The 22,824-nt window shown below is 39.9% G+C and overlaps 1 protein-coding gene across 2 annotated transcripts in view; it reads right to left on the bottom strand.

Moving 5' to 3' along the window:
• LOC109029888 (GILT-like protein 1) overlaps window positions 1–21,886 on the bottom strand; it is a 78,444-nt gene extending 56,558 nt beyond the window's left edge. Inside the window, exon 1 of one of the 2 annotated variants that reach the window (XM_072305295.1) lies at window positions 21,659–21,886. In XM_072305295.1, coding sequence (XP_072161396.1) covers window positions 21,659–21,730 — 72 coding nt within the window. In that variant the 5' untranslated portion in view covers window positions 21,731–21,886. The remainder of the gene's footprint in view (window positions 1–21,658) is intronic. The other variant, XM_019040595.2, reaches the window with a different exon arrangement.
• Window positions 21,887–22,824: the final 938 nt, after the last annotated feature.

Here is a 22,824-nt window from a genome sequence, read left to right as displayed (position 1 = left end):
ACAAGCTCGCGACGATGCGACGGCCCGCGAAGTGCAATCATCGAAAGCGGCTGGAGGCCAGTTTTGCAACGGGACGAAGACAACGCGGTTTCGCCGAATCCCCACCAATTTCCTCATCAATTTCCTGGCTAAGGACACGGACACACCTATACTGACCGAGGATTGTTTATCCAACTCGGAGACAAGAGACCCTCCACTAATATCTTGGCCATACTGCCTTGCTCAAGAAGAACGCCGTATAAGCCTTCAGACATTGCCAAGTTTCCTTCGATAAACACCGAATTTACTGGAAAATTTCGAATAGTATTTTCAGAACATTTCAGACGATTTTGTACGCAATTCAATCTGAAATATCTGAAAATTTCAAGGAAATATATGCATGAGAAAATGTTACAGGGGTTTAAATCAGTACACAAGTCGTTGAATATGTAAAATTTAAAAACTCTTAAAAGCAATCACTCACTTGCATAATATTTTTAATTTTTGAAGCTAACTCGTGGCCGCACTAAAATCTCCAAAAAATAATGCATTCATATTGCATTGGAATCTATTTTCCTTACGGAGTGACTAGGTAACACTGTTAGGTACAAGAGGAATCTTTTCTTTTTGCGGATGACTTAAGCGCTTTTATGGTGCTATTTCATTTTGCATTCAAATCAACCCCCACTTGGTATTTTTGGGCGCTATATAGACTTCGTCACTCAGTCCACCGAAGTTTCACTCTCTCCAATTTTTTCAGAGAGTGTAGGTTTTTGATCTACAAATGGTAGTACCGAGCCATTGGACCCTTTAAAACCTGCGCTCAAATATGCTTCCTTATACTAGATTCCCATGTTTCTAGATTCGCATGAACTACGAATGTGGGTCACATTTCCAACATAATGAGTTGTTGGGGAGCAGCAACCGATCGGAGCTATTACGGCTGAACCAGTTCCACGTAATTGCACCAATCAGCGATCGGGAACCAGCCGTTGCTCATCATTCATCGCTACCTTGACTTTGATGGCGGTTTGATGGAAATTTTATCATGTCGAAAACTTTGTGCTGCTCCATTAACGCACCCCTTTTCGGTTGCTCATCTTCACGCGTTGCCTTTCACACACTGCCTTTCGTTCTAGAACTGGACTTTATTTCTCAATTAGATTGCATTTTGCAAAAAGGACCATGAGCATTCCAACGTTGCTAGAATTTAATGACTTCAATTCTTTGCAAAAAATTACAGAAATCATGAAAAAAAAAAAATTTACAAAGGTAATTTTCGTCTTGAATTCATACTTTATAGGAAGTAAAGATATAACTTTTCGAGATGATCCAGTTTCTATTTGATAGGTGCAAGGTAAAAAGGTTTTCAACAATCTCAGCGACATTGGGATGCTTGTGGTTCCTTTTTGCGAAATGCAATCCAATTTCAGGAATGAGGAACCCGGAATTCAGGAGGAAAAATATGCATAAATTCCGTCGAAAATACACGTTTTATCAATGGAAAAACGTCGTATGACCATTCAAGAGTTGCCAAATTTCCTCCGATAAAATGTTCAATTTTGAGGACAGTTATGCATATTCTACCTTGAAATTTTCAGATGTTTTAAATGAAATTGTGAACAGAATTATCTGAAAAATTGGGTGAAAATTGTTCAGAATTTTTCTAGTAAATTCTTTTTTCATCAAAGGAAATTTGGCATTGCCTGATGGCTCATACGGCGTTCTTCCTTAGCACGGCAGAATAGTTAGCTCCTTTCGAAAACACAATGGACCACTAGACAAGGTACGAATTTAAGCAATCTAATACATGTTTCTTAACCAAAATTTTACGTAAAACACGATTCGACGACGAAATTACTGAAAACCAACTCCTAACGAAGATATTAACGTTTTTATTTCACATTGGTTACGAGGAATTTGAACTGCCCGCTCACAAGAAACTCAAAGCTCTACGTGAGTCAAATCGCGCACTACAACGGTTTCAGCAAGCTTCTCAATCGAGCAATGTTCATTTTCCCACCATGTGCTGTTCAAACTATATGCAATTTGCTAGAGCTGAGCCAAAGCGACAAGCTCGAGGTTGCCAGATTTTTATATCGCAGAGACTGTCATGATAACGTTTAGCGCGCGATGTGAATCACGTAGAGCACTGAGTTTTCATGAGCGGGTGGTTTGAATTCACGCATCAAGAATCATTACATATCTTCGTAAGGAAGTTAGATTTCGGTAATTTTCGTTGTGTGCATCGTGTTTTACGTGAAATTTTGGTTAAGAAACATGTATCAGAATGCTGAAATTCGTACCTTATCTAGTGGTCCATTGAGTTATCGAATATGACGATTAAAAATTCACTTTTTCACGGACGAATCTGGCAGGGAGCACGGTTGTTTATTTCCTCGTCTGCATCAATGCATCCGTAGCGGTGGCACCGACAAAGAGTGGAGCAATTAGTACATTGTTTACACTGCACTTTGTCTCCCGCGGCGAGGTTGCCAGATGAGCTGCGACGATGCGGGGATATCCTTCGTTGCTTTAAACGGGGGAAGTTGTTGATTTTCCGGCACTATCTAGCGACAGTGTTTCAGGAGGATATGATGATTTAATTGTGTTGCGGGGACTCCCCCCCCCCCACCACACCACGACGAGGGATCTTGTTCGTGTTGTCGAGTCATACTTCCAGCGTAACGCAAGCTGTCCGATGGGGTAGGATTTGGCGTCCGGATGAGGGAGGGCGATTATTTCGAATGGATCGATTCGGGATATCGATTTGATTTTGAAATCGGATGGGAAAAATGGATTTGTTATTGAAATCGGATGGAAAAAATCGATTGGAAAAAATCGATTTCACAAAAAAAATCGGATGGAAAAAATCACTCTCAGAAAAAAATCGGATGGAAAAATCGATTTCAGAAAAAAATCGATTTTAAAACACCTAAAAATCAACGTTCGGATCCAAAACCTTGTTACTGCTGAAACTGAACCTTGAAATGAAACACCGGGTTTCGCAGAACCTAGGCCTTAAGTGGACACGATGAACGCGTTAGGGCATTTCTGATTTTTTTTTTCAACCGATTACGATTTCAGCTCGAAACATCGGATTAGAACTCGCCCTCCCCTTCTTCCAGCCGTAACACAAAGCTCTGCCGTGGTAAGGAAGAACGCCCGGTAATGAACATTCCGAGAGTTGCCACATTATTCCTTGATAAAGCAATGTATTTTATTGACAACTTACTGCATATATTTCCTCGAAATTTTCCGATAGCTATTAGATTACATTGCGTACAACATTATCATGCAACATATGGTGTAAAATACTATTCGCAATTTCTCCTGGTAAATTCAGTTTTTTTATCGGAGGGAAAACTTGGGGCAACGTTTTTGACGGCTCACTACGGCGTTCTTATACTTAATACGGGCAGAGCTGTCGAATTGGGGATTAGTCTTTGGGGGCCGGACGAGGGGAGGGCGATATTTTTCCGAATAGATCGATTTCGGGGAATCGATTTGATTTGGAAATCGGGTGGAAAAGATCGATTTCAGAAACGAATCGATTTTTCTCGAAATCGATTTTAAGAACCTAATTATCAAGTTCGGATCCAAAAACATAGTTACTACTAAAACTGAACTTGAAATGAAACTCGGGTTTTACAGAACCTAGGCCTTATGTGTGGAGAAGATCTGCCGAAATCTCGAGAAGGGATCACGTAAGGAACGAAAGAGTGCGTGAGATCATGAACGCCGAGCAGAACATCGTGCATAAAATTACGACCAAACAGCTTGGCTGGTATGGCCATGTTCAACGAATGGCGGATGACAGATTGCCTAAGAAGGTGAAGAAGTTAACAAGCATCGTAATCATTCATCCATCGGGAATCCGAAGAATTTCTCCAAAGACTATCAAAAACTTGCGCGATGCCGCACATTGGATCGATTCAGTAGGAGAAGTTGGACAACATTTGGAAAACTTGAAATGATTATAACTCCATTCAAACAAAATTTTGAGGTTTTGAAAGTTGTTTCATTGGTTTTCTGGTGAAATTTTCCTTAAAGGAGCAACCCTTAAAATTTAAAATGTGATGAATAATACATAAAAATTTTCAGTTTTAGTCAAACATTGCATGTCCGACCTCTCCGATTGCCTTGATCCACTGTGTGCCGTGGACGAGGCGTCAATGATCGAGTATCGATATTTCTCCATCTGAAGCTATGGTTAAGAATCGATTATTAAGATGTTGGTTGCGAAACACCCCGTTAATCGATCTCTTTTCCATAGGTTTAAATGGCAGATCGACCATCGATATATCGCAAAGCACACCACGCCACACCGCGCGATGCGTGAACCTGAGCCATTTCATCGGGCTGGACGCGTGCCTGCATTCCGGTGTCGTAAGTTTTTGTCGCCTCCGATTGTGAGGTGAATGCACAACGAGCACAAAAAAGGCCTCCAAACAAATTTTTTGTTCATTGAGTTTTATTTCGATCGGTATTCTATGGTAGCCTCGACAAAGCTACCGTCTTGATGTGTTATGACGAAAACTTACAGTTTCGAAATACTAAATGCAGGGTGATTATTGGTATTGATAGAGAAAGAGGACAAACGGAAAACGAAGCGAACTTATTAGTTGAAACGTGCGGTTGTTATAGACAAAGGGGAAAAATAATGGATTGCCTGACGACAACCCAAGAGAGACCCTATAATTGGATTAAATTTTGCGATAGGGAACCACTAGCTCTGGCTTTTCCAAAGCACCTTTCTGCTTACGGAAACCAATGGCATATATGTTGTTTCTAAAATGAGCCATAAATAATGGTTCCTTATTGCAAAATGTGGTCCAATAAGTCCAACATTTGCTTCCTTACCCTGGTAAAAATTGGCGATAAGAGCTGCGTTTCAAAATACCATAGGAATTCTTATAGCCGGCTAAAGGAGGCTACAGAAAATCTTATAGCTGGCTGTAGAATGCGGAGAAAATCATACGGCCGGGCTATACGGAGCGATAAAAAATTATGCAGCCGGGCTATATAGTTCCTATAGCCGGGCTTTACACTTTATCGTCTGGCTGATGCTTTTTCGCCATCGATTATAAAAGGCTATAAGAAATTGTGTAGAAATTCGTGTGCTTTGGAAATCATTAAGTTTGATACGGAACCACCTTAATATTTACAAAACACACGTTATTTTTCCCTTAATACATATTTTTTTTTCATCAATTAAAACGAGAATAATCCATACAGGATGTGCAAACATTTCAAAATCATGAGTTGAATAACGCTGACTCCGCTAGATTAAATATTAGAGCCTAACACAAAGCGGAGCGGCGACGCACTGGCGCCTACAAACCTAACAGGGATACTTCACGCATTGCGCAACGCGTGAAGTATCCCTGTTAGGTTTGTAGGCGCCAGTGCGCGTTTCGCGCTGGCTGCCCGCCTGCCGCACCGCAGCGTGCCACGGCGCTTGAAGCAACTATTTCACACCAGAGGTATTGCACAGTATCATACGAAACTGAAGGCGCTCTAATATATTAGGAATGGCAGGCATCCATCAAAAGTACGGAGCTTTCTTCGCAAAATAAATCAAGATACTACGGCCCAAAAAGAAAGCAGTGGTCCAAAAACTCACCAAGTCCTAGCATCCGTAATTAGTGACGTTTAGCATACACTTTATCGCCTGACTGTGAGTTGCTTAATCGCCATCGGCTATATAAAAGGCTATAAAGAAAATTGTGTAGCCGGCTATAGAAGCTATTGGAAATCTTACAGCCGGCCGTAGGTCTATGGTATTTTGGAACACAGATTCTACTGCCATTTTTACCAGGGTAGTCTATAACAACTAACCGTTCAACCAATGAGATCGCTCCATTTTCTCTCTGTCCTCTTTGTCTATGGCTTTGTCTATCAATTACAATAATTAGCCCGCTAGGGGGCTCTGTTTCTTAATTTCTGACAAATTGAGATGGCAATAATGGCTTATGCGAGAAACCTTGTTCTGAGAAAAACTCATTTGAAGTTTTACCTCTGTGAATGACATGTCTTGTTTTTCAGAAATACAGCGGGTATTTTTTAAGGTTTGAACCCCTCCTAAAGAGTAGCTATGCATGAATTTATAAAATAATTTAATTTTGAGATATTTTTAGATTTTTTAACAAAGTACGGTTAGTGCTGTTTTTGCGCCTGCTTACAATTGAACTTGCGGAAATTCGGGTGAATTTGAGAGTACAATGAAAGAATGATAAATCTTAAATATGAATTTATTCGATGCTAATGTAAATACGGAAATTCTAAAGAAAAAGAACCTCTGAAAATAAAGTATTTAACAAACAAAACAAGTCCGTTTGCTTAATAAAAACTTAATAAAAGTATGAAATCTGTAAAAAAAATGAAAATAAAGCGGTTGAACCAGAATGATGAAAACGGAACTGAATTGAAACCAAACATTTCCCATTCACAACTTCATTTACAGAGAATTTATCGTATGATCGTAATATTTACAGAGATACTTCTCGAGTGCAGCATTCGATGTCGCTTCTAGGCGCAAAAATTACAAATATACACGCATATGCCATTATTGCTGGAGCCTAGCCGCCTCGACTGCAAAAAGAGTCCACTTTTTGCAAAAATCTTATTTATTCATAAATTTTTTTATTTTATTCGAAAAAGAGTATAAGACGATTTCAAGATGGCATCGATTTTCACCATATCAAGGAGTGGCGTGGCGTGGCGATCTATCGATTGTTCAATAGCCATCTAAACCTATGGAAAAGGATCGATGAACAAGGTGCTCGAAACGAACACCTTAATAATCGATTTCATTATCATAGCTTCAAATGGGGAAATATCGATGATCGATTATTTTCTATGATCATCAGGTGACTGCTTAAGCGTCCTCGGAGTAAATTTTCCCACCGTCTTCCAGCGTTTGTTTCTGACCTAGTGAGCACTGTAATGAGCTTAAGGTGGCCACATCGTGCCAAAATTTTCGATATTTTACACGGGTTGAAATGGGTGAAAATAACTGAGTTTCCGGCACCATTTGGCAAAAGTATCCAGAAATAGAAAACTACTTGGCGCATTTGAACTTGGGATACTTTTCCGGGTAGGGTGCACGGATATACGGTCGCCGGATCCCCTAGCTCTGCCGTGCTAAGGAAGAACGCCGTAAAAACCTTCAGACGTTGCCAAATTTTCTTCAATATAATACGAATTCTCGAGGAAACTGTTGGTTGTTTTCCTCCCAATTTCTTAGAGAATTTCACAAGCAGTTTGATTTGAAGTATTTGAAAATTTCAAGAAAAAACAAGCGGGAAAGTTCTAATACTGTCGTATTAGAAAAGCGCTCAGGTGTTAGTAAATGTATTTAGTGAAGAAAGGACGTATAAACTCCGTCGACTTGGCTGGGAAATGGAAATAAAACATCAGCTGCTAGCAAACAAAGGTTAATAAGGAAACCGTAAACGCGTATTTTTGTTTCCCGAAAATGAGCTCACCGTTGAGCTCATCAGGCGCGTTTTTTTTAGGCTCCATTTGAGTTCAACGATCAATTTCGATAAGAATTACTCTACCGCTAAGAAATTTTCTTATAGACAAACGATCGAAACTACCTGCGCATTGCGTTAAAAGCATAAAATACAGTTTTCACAGCTTTATTCATTTTAAAAATGGACATCCCCCCCTCAAAAGCCTACACATCGATGGGCTGGTGCGCCATTTAAACGCATTAGCACTAGTATACTAGTACTCAGAGGCAAGTCGAAATCAAAGAGCGCTGCCTATCGGCTGAGCGCTTAATTTTCACAATTTTTTTCAAAAACTAATATTTTATAAGGGGAAATTCGGCAACTCCTGATGGCTCATACGGTGTTTTTCCTTAGCACGGCAGAACTCGGATTACTCATCCAGTCTAATTGGACCTGCATTCTCCGATCGCATCGGTGGATGAGCATTTCATTCCGGTCGAGTGAGACCAACAACCAGTACAAGGCGTGAATGATCGATTATCGATAATTTCCCATTTGAGGCTGTGGTAAAGAATCGACTGTTAAGATGTTCGTTGTGAACACCCTGTTCATCGATCCTTTTTCATAGGTTTAAATGACAGATGAATCGATAAATCGCAAAGCACGCCATATCACTCCTGTCAACAGCTCCGTTGACGCTATACCACCAATAATACGAAGCGACGATTAAAAAACGATTAAAGAAACAAATAGACTCACAAATAGATTCACAGCCAGCGTATGGGACACTCGGTTTTCTTACCTGCTGAAAAGAAGAAAAACAAAAAAAATTAGTGAAAATAAATATATTATGATGGACACTTTTGCAGTAGAACGCACCATTACATTGACTCTACTGAATCTGACGATCGAACGAGACTTCATCTTAAATGTTGAAGTTGGAAAGATTAATTTGCTTGCCTCAATGGACTGGATTCCAATTGTGTTACATGGACTACATTTAGCGACATGCAAGGACCTATACCTGGCTCACCCATTAAATCACTGATCTGAATGGAGAAATCAATTACACGAAAGTTTCTAAACTGAGTCATAAATGGTAGTTCTCCATTGCGAAATGTACTTCACACGCTCTACGTTAGGAGAGGAAAAATCAATCCTGTCTTATCCACATTGAGTTTGAAAAAAGGACCATCTTTGAAAATAAAATTCTTCACGATTTTTTCGGTAAGCTATAGAGATTATTTGTTGGCAAGGTTTCGTCTTTATGAGTAAGCAGCTCATTGTATTTGCGAGTGACCCAGGAATTAAAGGTGTATTCATGGTCTTTTCATTTTGCTATTGGGAACTACAATTTCTAGCTCATCGGTAAAAACGATTATGCGCGCACGGAAACTAATGGTGCTTACGTTGTTTCTAAACTGAGACAGAAACTGCAGTACCTAATTGCAAAATGAAGTCTGTTTAGTTCATTGCTTTAAGGTCGTTTCCTATGAGTTGCAAAGGTATTTATGGCGGTTTAGGGAAGTTTGAACGTAGAATACATAACTATGGAGTTTTGAGTAACAGGAATAGCATATGGCTTTGAAAATAGATACTTGCAAGGGATCAAAGAAATTGTTTTTATAAACTAGGAGGAATATTAAAGACAATTTTTTACGATTTTTGCACATTTTAGATTTTGTCTACACCTCCTTAAAATTTGTCATAGGACATAGGATTTTTCTTCGTATTAAATCATTGAGATCCCCTCTGATCTGACCCCGTAAATATCTTCCACGTATCTCTTGTAAAGATCTATCTCTAAAGCTGCTTTTCTGAATTTTCCTAGAAATTTGAAGAAACTCAGTTCTTTTAATGCCGACGTGTTAAATGGCACCGTAAGGTGGCTCTCCAGTGTTTTAGAGATGTCATTGCTTTAAACCGGTGCTTTTTGAAAGCTGAAGTTTATAACCAGTGTATAACCTGGCAATTCTGCGTGTGGAGGAAGAGAGCATTAACGTAAGTCGCGAATCCGACCCGAGCAGGATTTAACTCGTTGTGTCTATTTGTCTAGTCACTGATTAGTCCCAGTTATCGCCTCAAAGGCCGTTGGCAAGGCTGCCTTTAACGTAAAAAGCCGAGATTTTACAGCCTTCCCCGCTCTATTCGCATTCGGCGCCTCAGATTCTGCATACTGATGAAACGCCTAAACCCATCTGTGTGGGTCATGGCTTCCCCATTTGAGTTCGTTCCAACCACCTCACAGTGGATCGAGTCGATAAAAGAGGTCGGACAAAGTTTGGAAACTTTAAACGCTTATAACTCCGTTTATAATATAAGAGTGGTTTCATTGGTTTTCTCGTGAAATCTCCCTCTAAAATCACCCATTAACATTTATATTTGGATGAAATATACATCTTAATTTGCAGTTTTAGTCAAAAAGTTCATGTCCAATCGCTCCCATTGACTCGATCCACTGTGCGCCCGGCTGATTAATGAAATTGATAGACAAAGCGATGGACAAATAAGCCAAGGAACATGGAGCGATCCCATTGGTTGAAACGGGTGGTTGTTATTGACTGAGGAGGAAAATGATGGACTAACTATAGGGTCTATCTCCCGTGGGTTTTCGTTAGTAACCTTTTTTCAAATCTAATCGCTTTCAAAAGCCCGTTTCGACGGCGCGGCGTAAGTCCGCAATCACATATCTCGTTCGCGGTGTCTGAAAATCTCCTCCTCAATGTTATTTTTTTTTTAAAGGAGAACAAATTGACATCATTCCTCCAAGTTTTCGCAGAATTTTCTTCGGACGGAGAAGAAAAATCACGGCAGTTTTAGGGAATTGCCGTTGAGTATTTTCCCGTTTAAAAAATAAAGTATGACAGGAAGTCTCCGACGTCGTAAACCGAGTTATGTGATTGTCGACTTACACCGTCGATTTCCAAAGTTATATTGCTGAATTTTACTCGATGTTCGCAAAAAGTGCCTTATAATAATGATACTTGAAAGGCTTCCTGAAATCTTTCTTGACCAGGGTGTAAACCACATGTATAGGACCTCCCAATGGGAAGGAGCTATTCGAGGAACGACTATAAATAGTATCCTAAAGCATGGTCATGGTGTCTAGAATTCTTGACTACGTTCATTCACTGATTTTTCAGGAGCATAATCCCTAATGTGAAATCAAAGCTCTCTCCAACTTCCCTGGGATTTTCTTGCGGGAAAAAACCACATTTTCCTGAGTTCCAGAAATGTATATTAAATTCGTTTCGTATTTCGGAAAATTCTTTGGCGCACATTCAAATTTCACAATTCCAAAAGCGTCCCTGACGCTACATTATCTGACGCACCCGTGGATCGAGTCAAATAAAGTGGTCGAACATAAGCTTTTTGGATGAAATTGCAACTTTGTGCGCCGTTTTGTCACATTTTAAATTGTATGGGGTGATTTTCGAAAGAAATTTAGGTAATAAACAATGAATTTACTTTTAAAACCTCAACATATTAGAAGGACGGAATTAAAATACGTAAAAAACCTTGAATGATGTTTGAAACTTTTCTCCGAATTCTGCCACTGACTCGTTGCTTGTGCGACGGACGAACCAATGGCGATCAGGCTTGGATGATCGATTATCGATATTTCCCCATTTGAAGCTATGGTAAATAATCGATTATTAAGGTGTTCGTTGCGAACACTCGTTTATCGATCCTTTTCCATAGGTTTAAATGGCAGATCAATCGATTTATCGCAAAGCACGCCACGCCGCGCCACTGGGACGAACACCAAAATTTGGACTTATCGTGGGACGCTCGGCGAAGACATCCAGATAACCCGGTGACCTCCGGACGGGTGTATACAAGGTGATCCAAAAGTCCTGAACCACCCCTATTACTCCTAAGGTTCTTCCCCCATTTCAGAGGGGTCACTTTAAATTTTGGGGGGTTCCTCATAGTCGGTTCCTTTGATCTCGGATCACTCACAGAACTACGAGTCCCTCTCTCGCAATTAGGGGCCGTCAAAAAATTACGTATGGCACTTTTTCCGATGTTTAGACCCCTCCTCCCCCTGTAAGGCATTCGTAAGGCTAGCCTGAACCCCCCCCCCCCCACCCTTGATAATCACGTAAGGCTGACCAGACCCCCCTTTCTATCGTTTAAACGCATAATTTAATGAAACAATGGTGTTAAAAAAACTCGGTATTGTTTTAAACATTAAACGTCTATAAAAACGAAATTTGGACTAGTCAGTCTTTAAATGACGAAATTTGGAAGAAATTAAATCTTAGCGTTTAGCTTTAGTAAGGCAGCGCTTGACCCCCCCCCCCTCCTCTCCTTAAGGCACCTCTTGACCCTCCCCCTTACGTAATTTGTGGACGGCCCCTTACCCTAGTGCTGGCGACGAGGAACTTTTGGATCACCCTCTGTGTATGTGGTGAACCTCGAGATACAGCGGGTTGGATGACCGGATTATCAGGGAAGTGGAAGGATGAGGTGATTTAGGTTCCCCAACTTTTATCCGATGGAACGCTGGAGAGTAATCTCGAGATGTTCTTCCTGGTGACGAGATTGTGGCATTATTGGAAAACGAGGGCCCGAATTTGACCTTGATCATACTCCTCAGGAAGTTGACAAGTGATTTGTCCGTCCACTCAAGCAAGTGACAAAATCGCTCTCGTGGATCGAACCGATGACAATCAGGGGCAAGGTATGCTGCCGTCATGTCATAGCCAAGAGAGCAGCTTGAATCCTTAACCACTCATTCCCTGATTTTCAGGGGCTCATTTGCTGACGAAATACGGAAAGTTTCTCCCTTTTCCCCGGATTTGCTTGGGAGAGAAGCTCCCTAATTCTTTGGTGATTTACCAAAAGAAATGTGGCGACAGGGTGACATGAAACGTAAGAGAGACGAAAGATTTTAAATTTCAGTGAAATATTTCATGAAATTTGACGAGGCTGTGAAGTATTTCATATCTTTCAGGGGCTAGAGTATGCAACCCGCACTCAAACACACAAAAATAAAAGAAAGTCACAATTTTTCCATTTTACGAAACATGAAAAGGAACCGGTATTTTTCAATATAATTCATAAATTTTTGAAATTTCATGAAGTATTTCACGTGAAATTTCAAGATTTTATTTTTCATGAAATTTTGCCACCCTGTGTGGCAACGCATGAAGGTCCATACGGCGTTTTTCCTCAGCACGGCAGTGCATTCGTGTCGCGGATTCCACGAGCTGCAAATCCGATGATAACTCGCAAACAACTCGTCGTTATCTTTGTCGCAAAGAAACGGGAACCACGAAACGTTAATCCTTGAAACTAGCGAAGCAAGGACAAGCCGTGGATCCAGAAATTTCTGCCACCAAAACACTTGCTATTATCAGTAGTAACAACCTCATTATTAATAGGCCCGCCCATAGGCGTGGAATACGAACCGAAGACAGTAAAATCGTAGTCAGATGTAATAAACAGAATGAAAACATTTCATACAACAAGGATTTCTGCCTCATACTGCCCTGCTAAGATAGAACGCCGTATGAGCCTTCACACTTCGCCAAACCCTTGACAAAACATGTATTTTTGACAACATCCATGCACATTTTTCCTTAACATTTTCAGATATTTTAGAGTAAATTGCGTAAAAAATTGTCTGAAAATTTTGGAAAAAAATATTCACGATTTTCCCAGGAAATTTGGTTTTTATCGGAGGAAACTTGGCAACGCCTGAAGGTTCATACGTTGCCAAATTTCCTTCGATGTAACATGAACTTCTTCGTAAACGAGAAAAAAAACCGCTAAGAAATGGCTCGAACTGTATGTAACAAGGTGGAGAAATGGTGCTGGGTCCACACCATATCGCAAGAAAAACAAAGTCAAAAATTTTAAATTCGAGTCAAAATTTTCTTTAGCTCTAATGAGTACCAGTCGAATGAGGTCTAAAACGGCCAGAAACATCATAGATCCCTCGGCGTGATTTCAACTTAATATTCGAACGCAAACTGCCTGATCTGAACACTCTCCCCCTCAGTCTTGCACTGGTACTCATTAGAGCTCAAAATTTTTCGACTGTGGTTTTTCGGAACTTTTTGGCTTTGTTTTTCTTGCGAAGTGATGTGGACCCTGCACCAAGTCTCCACCTCCTTCTTCGTAAATTTATGAATATTTTCCTTCCAATTCTTAACATAATTTTTTTGAAAATTCCCTCTAAAGCTCTCGAAAATTTCAAGGGAAAAATTTCATAACATTTTTTTGACAACCTCTCGGGTGTTCGTTCGGCGCTCTCCCTCAGCACGACAATATGGAGCTACTGTACATTGGAATATTTTTAATGAAAGGTAATGTCAGAGCTAGTTTTTGAATTGTAATAATACATCTCATTTCTCTTAAAAAATTGAAAAGCCTATTTGTACGCATCGGTTCTCCTCCGTAGTGCGGTAAATCAACGATTAGGACAAGGTCCATTTTCACGTTGAAGGAAATTTCCATCTCCTTCGTGAACAGTGGCGTGGTGTACTTTGCGATATATATCGATTGATCTGTCATTTATACCTATGAAAAAGAATCGACAAACAGGGTGTTCGCAACGAACGCCTCAGTAATCGATTCTTCACCATAGCTTCAAATGGCGAAATATCGATAATCGATCGCTCACGCCTCGCAACTGTTAGGGAAACAACGCATACGACACGACACCCGGTCATAAACAATGGTATACTGATAAGCTTTGGTCGTTATTCTTCTTCACCAGGAGAAGTCTAAGCCGTATAAGTTGTAAGTTTTGTTTTCCCCTTTTTTTGGGGCCAAAATAATGCTTGAATAGAAAGAAGATGCCTCTATTGTGTTTTAGTGACGTTATATCTGAAGGTTGTCATAAGTATTGTCTTATGAGTCATACATATATATCACTCGTAAATTTTTAAATATTGTTCAAAATTTTCTAGACTTTGGGGAGAGGGGGGGGGGGCGAAATTAACGCCCGGCCCGAGTCTATCTCCCAGTGCTCCAAAAATGGTTAACAGTGCACAGAAAAATGCTACAATGAACTATGTTGCATGCGGTTCCTATGCACATAGTATTCCTTTTAGCAAAACTACGTTCAATTATGAGGATAAACGCTGAAAGAACAAATGGACTTCATTTCCCAGATGGGAACTGTAATTTCTGGCTCGCTGTAGAAACGCTTAACCATATCGTCGCACCTCTGACATAAGTTTCCCCAAGCAGAAAGTTGTTTTTATGTATAAGCCAAAAATTGTAGTTCCTCATTGATAAAATGGAGTTCAAATGGACGTATCTCTGCCAAGGAACTATGCGCATTATGACGCGAGCCCTGTTATGCATATATTCCTATGGGTCTCAGGGCTCATGTCTTAATGCACATAGTTCCGTCTGGCAGAAATGCGTCCAAATGAATGTTCAAAACTTCTATGATTTTTGCGTAAGATCAGAGGAAGAATCGGTGAAAGTTCCAGTCCGAAATTCTCAAAATTCTCCAGGTGAGAATGCAATTTGCGGGGAAAATCTGGCAACACTGGAATGTAGTTACGCTCTATTGTGGGAGAAACGACGAAATGGGACAAGATTAAATGGATTGCATTTTGCAAAAAGGAACCAAGAGGATTCCGATGTTGATAAGATTGTGCAACTTACAATATTTGTAATAAAATCAATGACATTATGCAAAAAGTTAAATTTCCAGAGATAATTTTCGTCTTGAATTTATAGTTTATTGGGGGTAAAGATCAATTTTAGTTAGATAACCAGTCTATAGTTGCAAGGTTAAAAAGTTGCAAAATCTTAGCAATATTGGAATTCTTGTGGTTCCTTTTGGCAAAATGCAATCCAAATACTCTTGATTCAATCGGATTTTGTCTTGAATCGAGAGCCAAGCATCTAAATTCAAGCGGATTTCCTTTTGATCCAAGCAAAAATCCGATTGAATTCAGAGTATCTTTTCGAAACTTTTTTCCCCAGCAATAGAGAGTTTGCAGGTGTCTGAAATTTGATAAATTTCGGGTTTAAGTGGAAACTACTGAGTGAACTGGACACGAGGATACTCTTGGTTCATGAATTGAAAAATTATTGGAGAGGATACGACAAAATTATCTACTCTAGTAAAATACATGTGTTTAAATGGGAACTGCCGTCAGATGACGTCACTAGCCGGTGCACTTTCTCACATTTACATCTATTTTTATACTATTTCCCAAATCAGAAAAAAGTATAAAAATGCTGTGAAATCAGCTCTTTGAGCACTTTCAAATGAAGCAATAAAAAAAATTGCCTTAGAACCAATTTAAGGTTTTAAATAATTTTTCCTCCTTGCTTACCAACACTGGAAAAAAAACACATTGGATCTTGAGTCCAGACTCTTGAAAACATTGACAAGAAAAATACTCTTGATTTAATCAGATTTTTGCTTAAATTAAAAGGAAATCCGCTCAAATTAAGAGGCTTGGTTCTCGATTTAAGCAAAAATCCTATTGAATCAAGAGTATTTTTTCTTGTCGATGTTTTTAAGAGTCTGGACTCTAGATCTAATATGTGTGTTTTTTTTTTTTTTTTCCAGTGAAGTTCTGATATATAATTACCAGATTCCGCTGATCCTTGCAATTTTTGACTAGTGCACGAAAAGACGAAGATCGTTGAGCGAAAGGAGTGTCATTAGAAGGAAAACAAGATGGAGCTGGTGAAAAAAGAATGAGCTGTAACGACAAAACTGGATGCGAAAGGTACACTAACTTAATGAGCGGAGACTCATTATTCAACGAGAGAAATCAAAGGAGAAGGGAACATCTCAGGGGTCATTAAAGTTACTTCCCCAACGCGCGTCTTCGGCGATGAATCGATCGATCTTCCATTTAAACCTATGGAAAAATATCGATCATCAGGGTATACCTTCATAATCGATTCTTTACCATAGCTTCAAATGGGAAAATAACGAAAACTTGACTCTTGTCTGCTTGTTAACTGCCTGTTAACAGCCGCGCTATCATTCCGGTATTCTCGGTTTTTCACCTCTATGTATACCGTGATAAAGAGAAAAATTCCTGGTTGGAACAATGACTTCCTTATGAATTTTCCAAGCTTTGGGGAAAGTTTCCACTCCCTGATGAATCCAGTTGTTTCCCAGCTATACTGCCGGTACACAGTGGATTCACTGCAATAAAAAACACATTGCGATCTAGAGTCCAGACTCTTAAAAACATTGACAAGAAAAAATACTTTTGATTCAATCATATTTAAGCTTAAATCAAAAGAAAATCCGCTCAAATTAAGAGGCTTGGTTCTGGATTTAACCAAAAATCCGATTGAATCAAGAGTATTTTTTCTTGTCGATGTTTTTAAGAGTCTGGACTCTAGATCCAAAGTGTTTTTTTCCAGTGCAGTGGATTGAATCAATTAGAGAGGTCGGACGTGAAATTTGTGACTAAAACTGCAAATTTTGATGTTCATATCGTCACAATTTCAATTCTAAGGGGTACTTCCAGGAGAAAATTTCACGAGGAAACCAATGGGACCACTTTTAGAACTTCAAAGCTTTGTATAAACGGAGTTATACGGTTTTCACGCACTGGAAAAAAAACACATTGTATCTAGAGTCCAGACTCTTGAAAACATTGACAAGAAAAAATACTCTTGATTCAATCGGATTTTTGCTTGAATCATAAAACGAAATCCGCTTAAATTAAGAGGCTTAGTTCTTGATTTAAGCTAGATTCTGATTGAATCAAGAATACTTTTTCTTGTCGATGTTTTCAAGAGTCTGGACTCTAGATCCAATGTGTTTTTATTTCCAGTGCGTTTCCGAATTGTGTCCGACTTCTCGCATCGATTCGACCCACTGTGCGATATTATAGTTAGAAAAGCGAAGAAACTCCTAGTTCCAACACCGATTTCCTGCTGATTTTTTTAATTTCCCGGGGGATATTCTCCGTTCTCAGCAGTGGCGTGGCGTGAATAATCGATTATCGATATCTCGCCGTTTAAAACTATGGTAAAGAATCGATTACTAAGGTGTTCGCTGCGAACACCCTGATAATCGATCTTTTTTCATAGGTTTAAATGGCATAACAATCGATAAATCGCAATTCACGCCAGAACATAAATCCAGTTGTTTCTTGGCTATTCCCTAACTCAAAACCATGCACGGAAAAAAAAAATTGGCCTCCGGCCAATTTATGCGCGGCGCTTCGCGCCGCGTACCGGCGCTACGCGCCGGCATTTGGGGGGCTTCGCCCCCCCATCCGCTTAGCGGATTGGTGCGGGGACCGCACGGGACTTTCTCGCTCGAGCCGGCGCTTCGCGCCGGCATAGACACTTTTACTGGAATATTTAGAAAAATACTGCCAATTTTACAAAATCATAAAGTTTGATTGGAATTTTGATCACAGGATAATAGTTATGAAATTTTTATTCAAACCATTGAACTTCATTGTAAATGTCTTCGCGATATGTGGTGAATTCATATATTCGGACTCGACTTGTTGATTTTATGAGGCATCTTCAATTAAATATGTAATTGATTAACTAAGTCTCCTGTCAAAGATGGCGATCCGTAAAAATCTTAGCTTTTCTACGATTCATTAGGATCCATTAGATTCATTGACATCATACTTCAGATACGATTTTATATTATAATCTCTCCTTAAGCACGGTCAAAAGCCATCAAATATCTACTTGAATGGGTAGAATGACTATTCGATGTTCAAATAGTCTTAAAACTAAACGGTTTTCGCTTAGCATCTCCCAAATTTTAAATTTGGCGGGCGAATCTACCTGCTGGAAGGTTCACGACACGCCCGCCAGGAGCGCCATCTCCTTACCGCGTATCCCCGTAACTCAAAGCGAAAACAATAGAGAGCGCCATCGACACACGTCAACCAGAGACAAGTCAACAAACGTCACGTTATAACAATTATAACCAAGCGGATAAAAATGGTGGTCGCATTTCGATTTTGGCTGCATCTTGAAGCTTTGTGACGTCAGGAGGGTACGGGTTATGCGTGCAATCGAGGTTGAGTCGGCCCCCCGCCTCGGCCAGCTCATGTACCCGATACTCACCAAGTCATCGAAGTGACGTCCAGAGGGTACGAAATGCGACCACCATTTTTTATCCTCCTTGAATTATAACCCTTCATTAACAAGCATTAAATCAGTCATATTTGTGCCGAATTATTACATTATATTTGTGCTTAGTACCTCGTAAAAAGGAACCGCAAAAGATGGAATCTGCCGGGATTCTAAATTCATTAACAACAAACATATTAGTTTTTAATAAAGATCTAAGTGTCAGTTCTTGGCGTTAGCTTGATGATTCATAGTATCATAGTACCTTTGTAATGTGAGTATGTATCTAATTAGTTGTCTAATTTTGCTTTGTGATTACCTACGGAGTAATTTTGGAAATAGTATATGATGCATTATATAATGCATTTGAATTCCTAGGTTTCACCTGACTCAAAGCGTTTGCTGCTATTATCTAGAAGCGCTCCGACTCATTTATCAGAGAATTGAGCGTTTCCTATCGGCCCCTCTGCAATTATGAGATTAGTCCATGAATCCTTTAGGAACTTAAATTAATGACTCAGATGGTGCTTTTGAGCCAACTTTCAAAGAATTAAAGGCATTTTTTCAAAATCTACAGTCCATGAGCTCTCCGTGTGACCGAAGTGCTCTCCTCGCTATATGACGCGTAACCCTTCAATTTTTAGTTTAGTCCAAAGACCTCGTAGGAACTTAAATTAATGAACCAGGTGGTGCTCTTATGCCAACTTTCGAAGAATTGAAGGCATTTTTTTTTATTTTTTTTATTTTTTTTAAAATTTACAGTCCTTGAAAATGAGCTGTTTCGCGGAGCAAAGTGCCTACTTTTGGGCCTCGTAATCTCTTGAATTTTGAGTTTAGTCCAAAGATCTTTTTGGAACTTAAATTAATGACCCAGGTGATGTGCTTGATGCCCATTGTTAAAGAATTAAAGACATTTTTCAAAATTTACAGTCTTTCAAAATGAGCTTTCCGTGTGATTTTGCTAAAAATGGACAATTGAGCGTAGCCCCCCCAAATTTTAGCGTACCTCAAAATCGTTGGACGTGCATAAGGAGACCATAGATATGGTGTCCTGTGCCAATTTTGAATGAAATCGAACAGATAGATTCTGAGATATCGCTGTAGACAGATTTGGGGGACGCCGGACGGACGGACACACATTTTTCCAAGTATGGTTATTTTTACTCCTGGGACCTTAAAACGTCTAGAAATGATGAAATTTCAACTTTTTTTTTTTTTTTTTTTTGGAGGATGACAATACTTCCTCTCTACCCTATGGGAGCGAGAAAGTAAATATTTGCTAAAATTGCAAAAAAAGGCTTGCAATTTTTGCAATTCGCTTTTTTCGCTAAAATGCCCACCCTCGTGGCGAGAATGACAATTTGGAAAAATGGTAATTTTCCGTAATTTAAAACTTCACCAATTTTGACGAAAAATTCAACTTAATAAAGGCGTGGTTTTTTTTAGAAGAAAACTATCGCATTCGATACTGATATCGAAACTGCACTCGAATCCGAGATTTTCCCTCTGAATAAACCACGCCTATATTCTATATTACGTTGAATTTTGTTGTCAAAATTGATAAGTGAGTTCTTCAGTCTCCTGACAACAGAATTGCGATCTCAAAATTCGAGAAAAATGACGAGTAGCTGAAAAATGGTACCTATGCGATATATCTCATGTCCTTTTGACACAAAATATGACGTCCATCGAATCACTGATCGCATCGATTCCTTGAGACTTTCTTCGATAAACGCGCGGTGTTTTCAGTCCTGGGCATTGTAAGAGAGAATTAATACCCGGTCCGGACATCGATTTCCCGATTTTTCAGAAAACTTCATCATCCCCTGATAAATCCATGTTTTTCTCGCTATCGACACCACGAAAATGAAAAAAAAAAACCCGGTTTCACCACGTGACCCTCCCGAAAGCAAACCGATGCCTATAGTGTAAATCCAAGTATCTCACTTGTGGCGTTTCAGAAGTTCAGAACGTTCGCCTCTACTTTATTTTTTAGAAGAGAAATAAGCCAACTTCAAAGCTTGAACTGTTTACAGGATATTCTACTGACGGAGAGGCAAAATCAGAGATTGTTCGAGGACTTACTAGACTTACTTTGTCTAGTTTTTCAGGGAAACCATGAAGTATGATAGGAAGTCTGCGACGTCGCAAACGGAGTCACGTGATTTCGCACTCTCTAGCTTTTGAGAGGCTTTGAGGTTTCAATACCTACATTAAAAATACCTAGATTTGGACCGAGCTCATCAGAAAGGACCAACCCGCATTAAGTCGATACTGAGAAAAAGAGGTTCGAAGTTTTATTCCTGCATAAGGCTCGATGTAGAAAATAGATTATGACCCCGCTTTTCACAAACTAATTTCTATTTTTCGACTTTTAGTTTTTGGCGGGAGAAAATATACCTATGGCTAGCGGAACTCGAAAACATTCTTAACTCAATTTTTGCGAGAATGTGGGTTGATTCCTCTCTGATAAACTGGGTCCATTCGGTCTCGTTACTTTTCAACATTTTTTAAATTTCCTTCACGCACTTCTGTCGTGCTAATCTTGATTAGAGATGATTAAGAACGCCGTAAATCCATCAAGATTTTCCCGCGTTTCTTTAGAACTTAATACTTTATACAGTGGAAATCGGATATTATGACATCGCTTATAACGACATATCGGGCATAACGAAAAATCGGGCATAACGAAAAATCGGGCATAATGCATTTTAAAATTTTTGGAGACAATGTATCATAGCAGAAGAACTTGTGTAACTTGGGACAACTTTTTTTAGAATTCTTCCGCAAATACCGTGAAGAACATAAGCTGAAAATTTGAGGTGCATGGGTAAAATAGTTTTTATTTTACAGTGGAAATCGGATACAACGACCCTCTAAGGACCGGCCTGATTTGGTCGTTATGCCCGAAATGTCGTTATAAGCGATGTCGTAATATCCGATTTCCACCGTATAAAGTGTTAAGATCCAAAATACGCGGGAAAATCTTGATGAATTTACGGCGTTCTTGGTTAGCACGGCAGAGAAGCGTGAAGGAAATTTGAAAAAATGTTGAAAAGTAACGAGACTAAAGGATCGAGTTTATCAGATAGCAACCAACCCACATTTTCGTTTACGGCGTTTTGGCGTTGCACAGCAGACTTGGAGCATCGAAATCGAATCCTTACCTGGTTGGTGGCTGCGGAGGCAAATGCAAGAACTAAACCCAGGAGGAGGGAAGGTACAGCTGCGGCGTGCATCTTTAGGTAGAGTTTTGAGATCCTTGAGGAAAATCCACTTGTGAAAACGGGAAGATTTGGCGACGGGAAATTCACGCGAGTTGTCGTCGGCGAGCTGAGGACGGAGGCTGCAGGTACGATGCACGCAAACACCAGGTGAACTCTGCCCGGCACGCGAGAAACCCGTCTGAGCAAGCACTCCCCCCGTTTCCCCGCCCCCCTAGACCCCCCCCCCTCCGAACAAACCTCTACCCGCCACCGCACGGTGGGTCCGGCGGACGCTAATGGGAATGCACACGGTCATGTATGACAATACTGCCGTGCTAAGGAAGAACGCCGTATGAACATTGACAGTTGCCAAATTTCCTTCGATAAAATGTTTAATTTTGAGAAAAGTTGTGAATATTTTTCCTTGAAATTTGCAGGAACTTAAGGTGAAATAACGAGCAAAATTATCTGAAAAATTGGAGATAAAATATTCAAAAGTTCGCCAGGAAATTCGTGTTTTATCAAAGGAAATTTGGCAACGCTTGAAGGTTCATACGGCGTTTTTCCTTAGCACGGCAGCATAGAGGGAAAAAAGGAGGTGTTTGCACCTTGAGGTTTGTTTTACCCTGTGACGTAGGTCGGTGCAACCTGGCCAGCGAAATCCGGAATTCGAAGTATGAAAAACGGACCATAATACCCCATTTTTTTGCGTAAATCAACTCATGATATAATTTCAAGCACTTTTGATAGGATGACTTTTTTCCATAAGTTTCACTATTTCCAAGAAAATCGATGATAAAAATCGCTGTGCCGTCCGTCACAAAAAAATTCCAAGATGCCCAAAATGCAAACACCTCCTTTTTTTTCTCTATGGGTCCGGCGGACGCAAATGGGAAATGCACACGGTCATGTATGACAATACTGCCGTGCTAAGGAAGAAAGCCGTATGAACATGCAAGACCTGCCAAATTTCCTTCAGTGAAATGTTCATTTTTGAGGAGAGATAAGAATATTTTCTCTTGAAATGGTCAGATAATTTGGATCTTAGCACGAAGAACTATCCGAAAAATTGAACATAAAATGGACAGCCTTTAACAGAAAGGAACCAAGCCACATCAGCTATTGCC

This window comes from Bemisia tabaci, chromosome 10 (assembly GCF_918797505.1).
Source record: "Bemisia tabaci chromosome 10, PGI_BMITA_v3".
NCBI lineage: Eukaryota > Metazoa > Arthropoda > Insecta > Hemiptera > Aleyrodidae > Bemisia > Bemisia tabaci.
The sequence above is the reverse complement of the archived record's forward strand: the minus strand, read 5'-3'. Positions and strand labels throughout refer to the sequence as shown.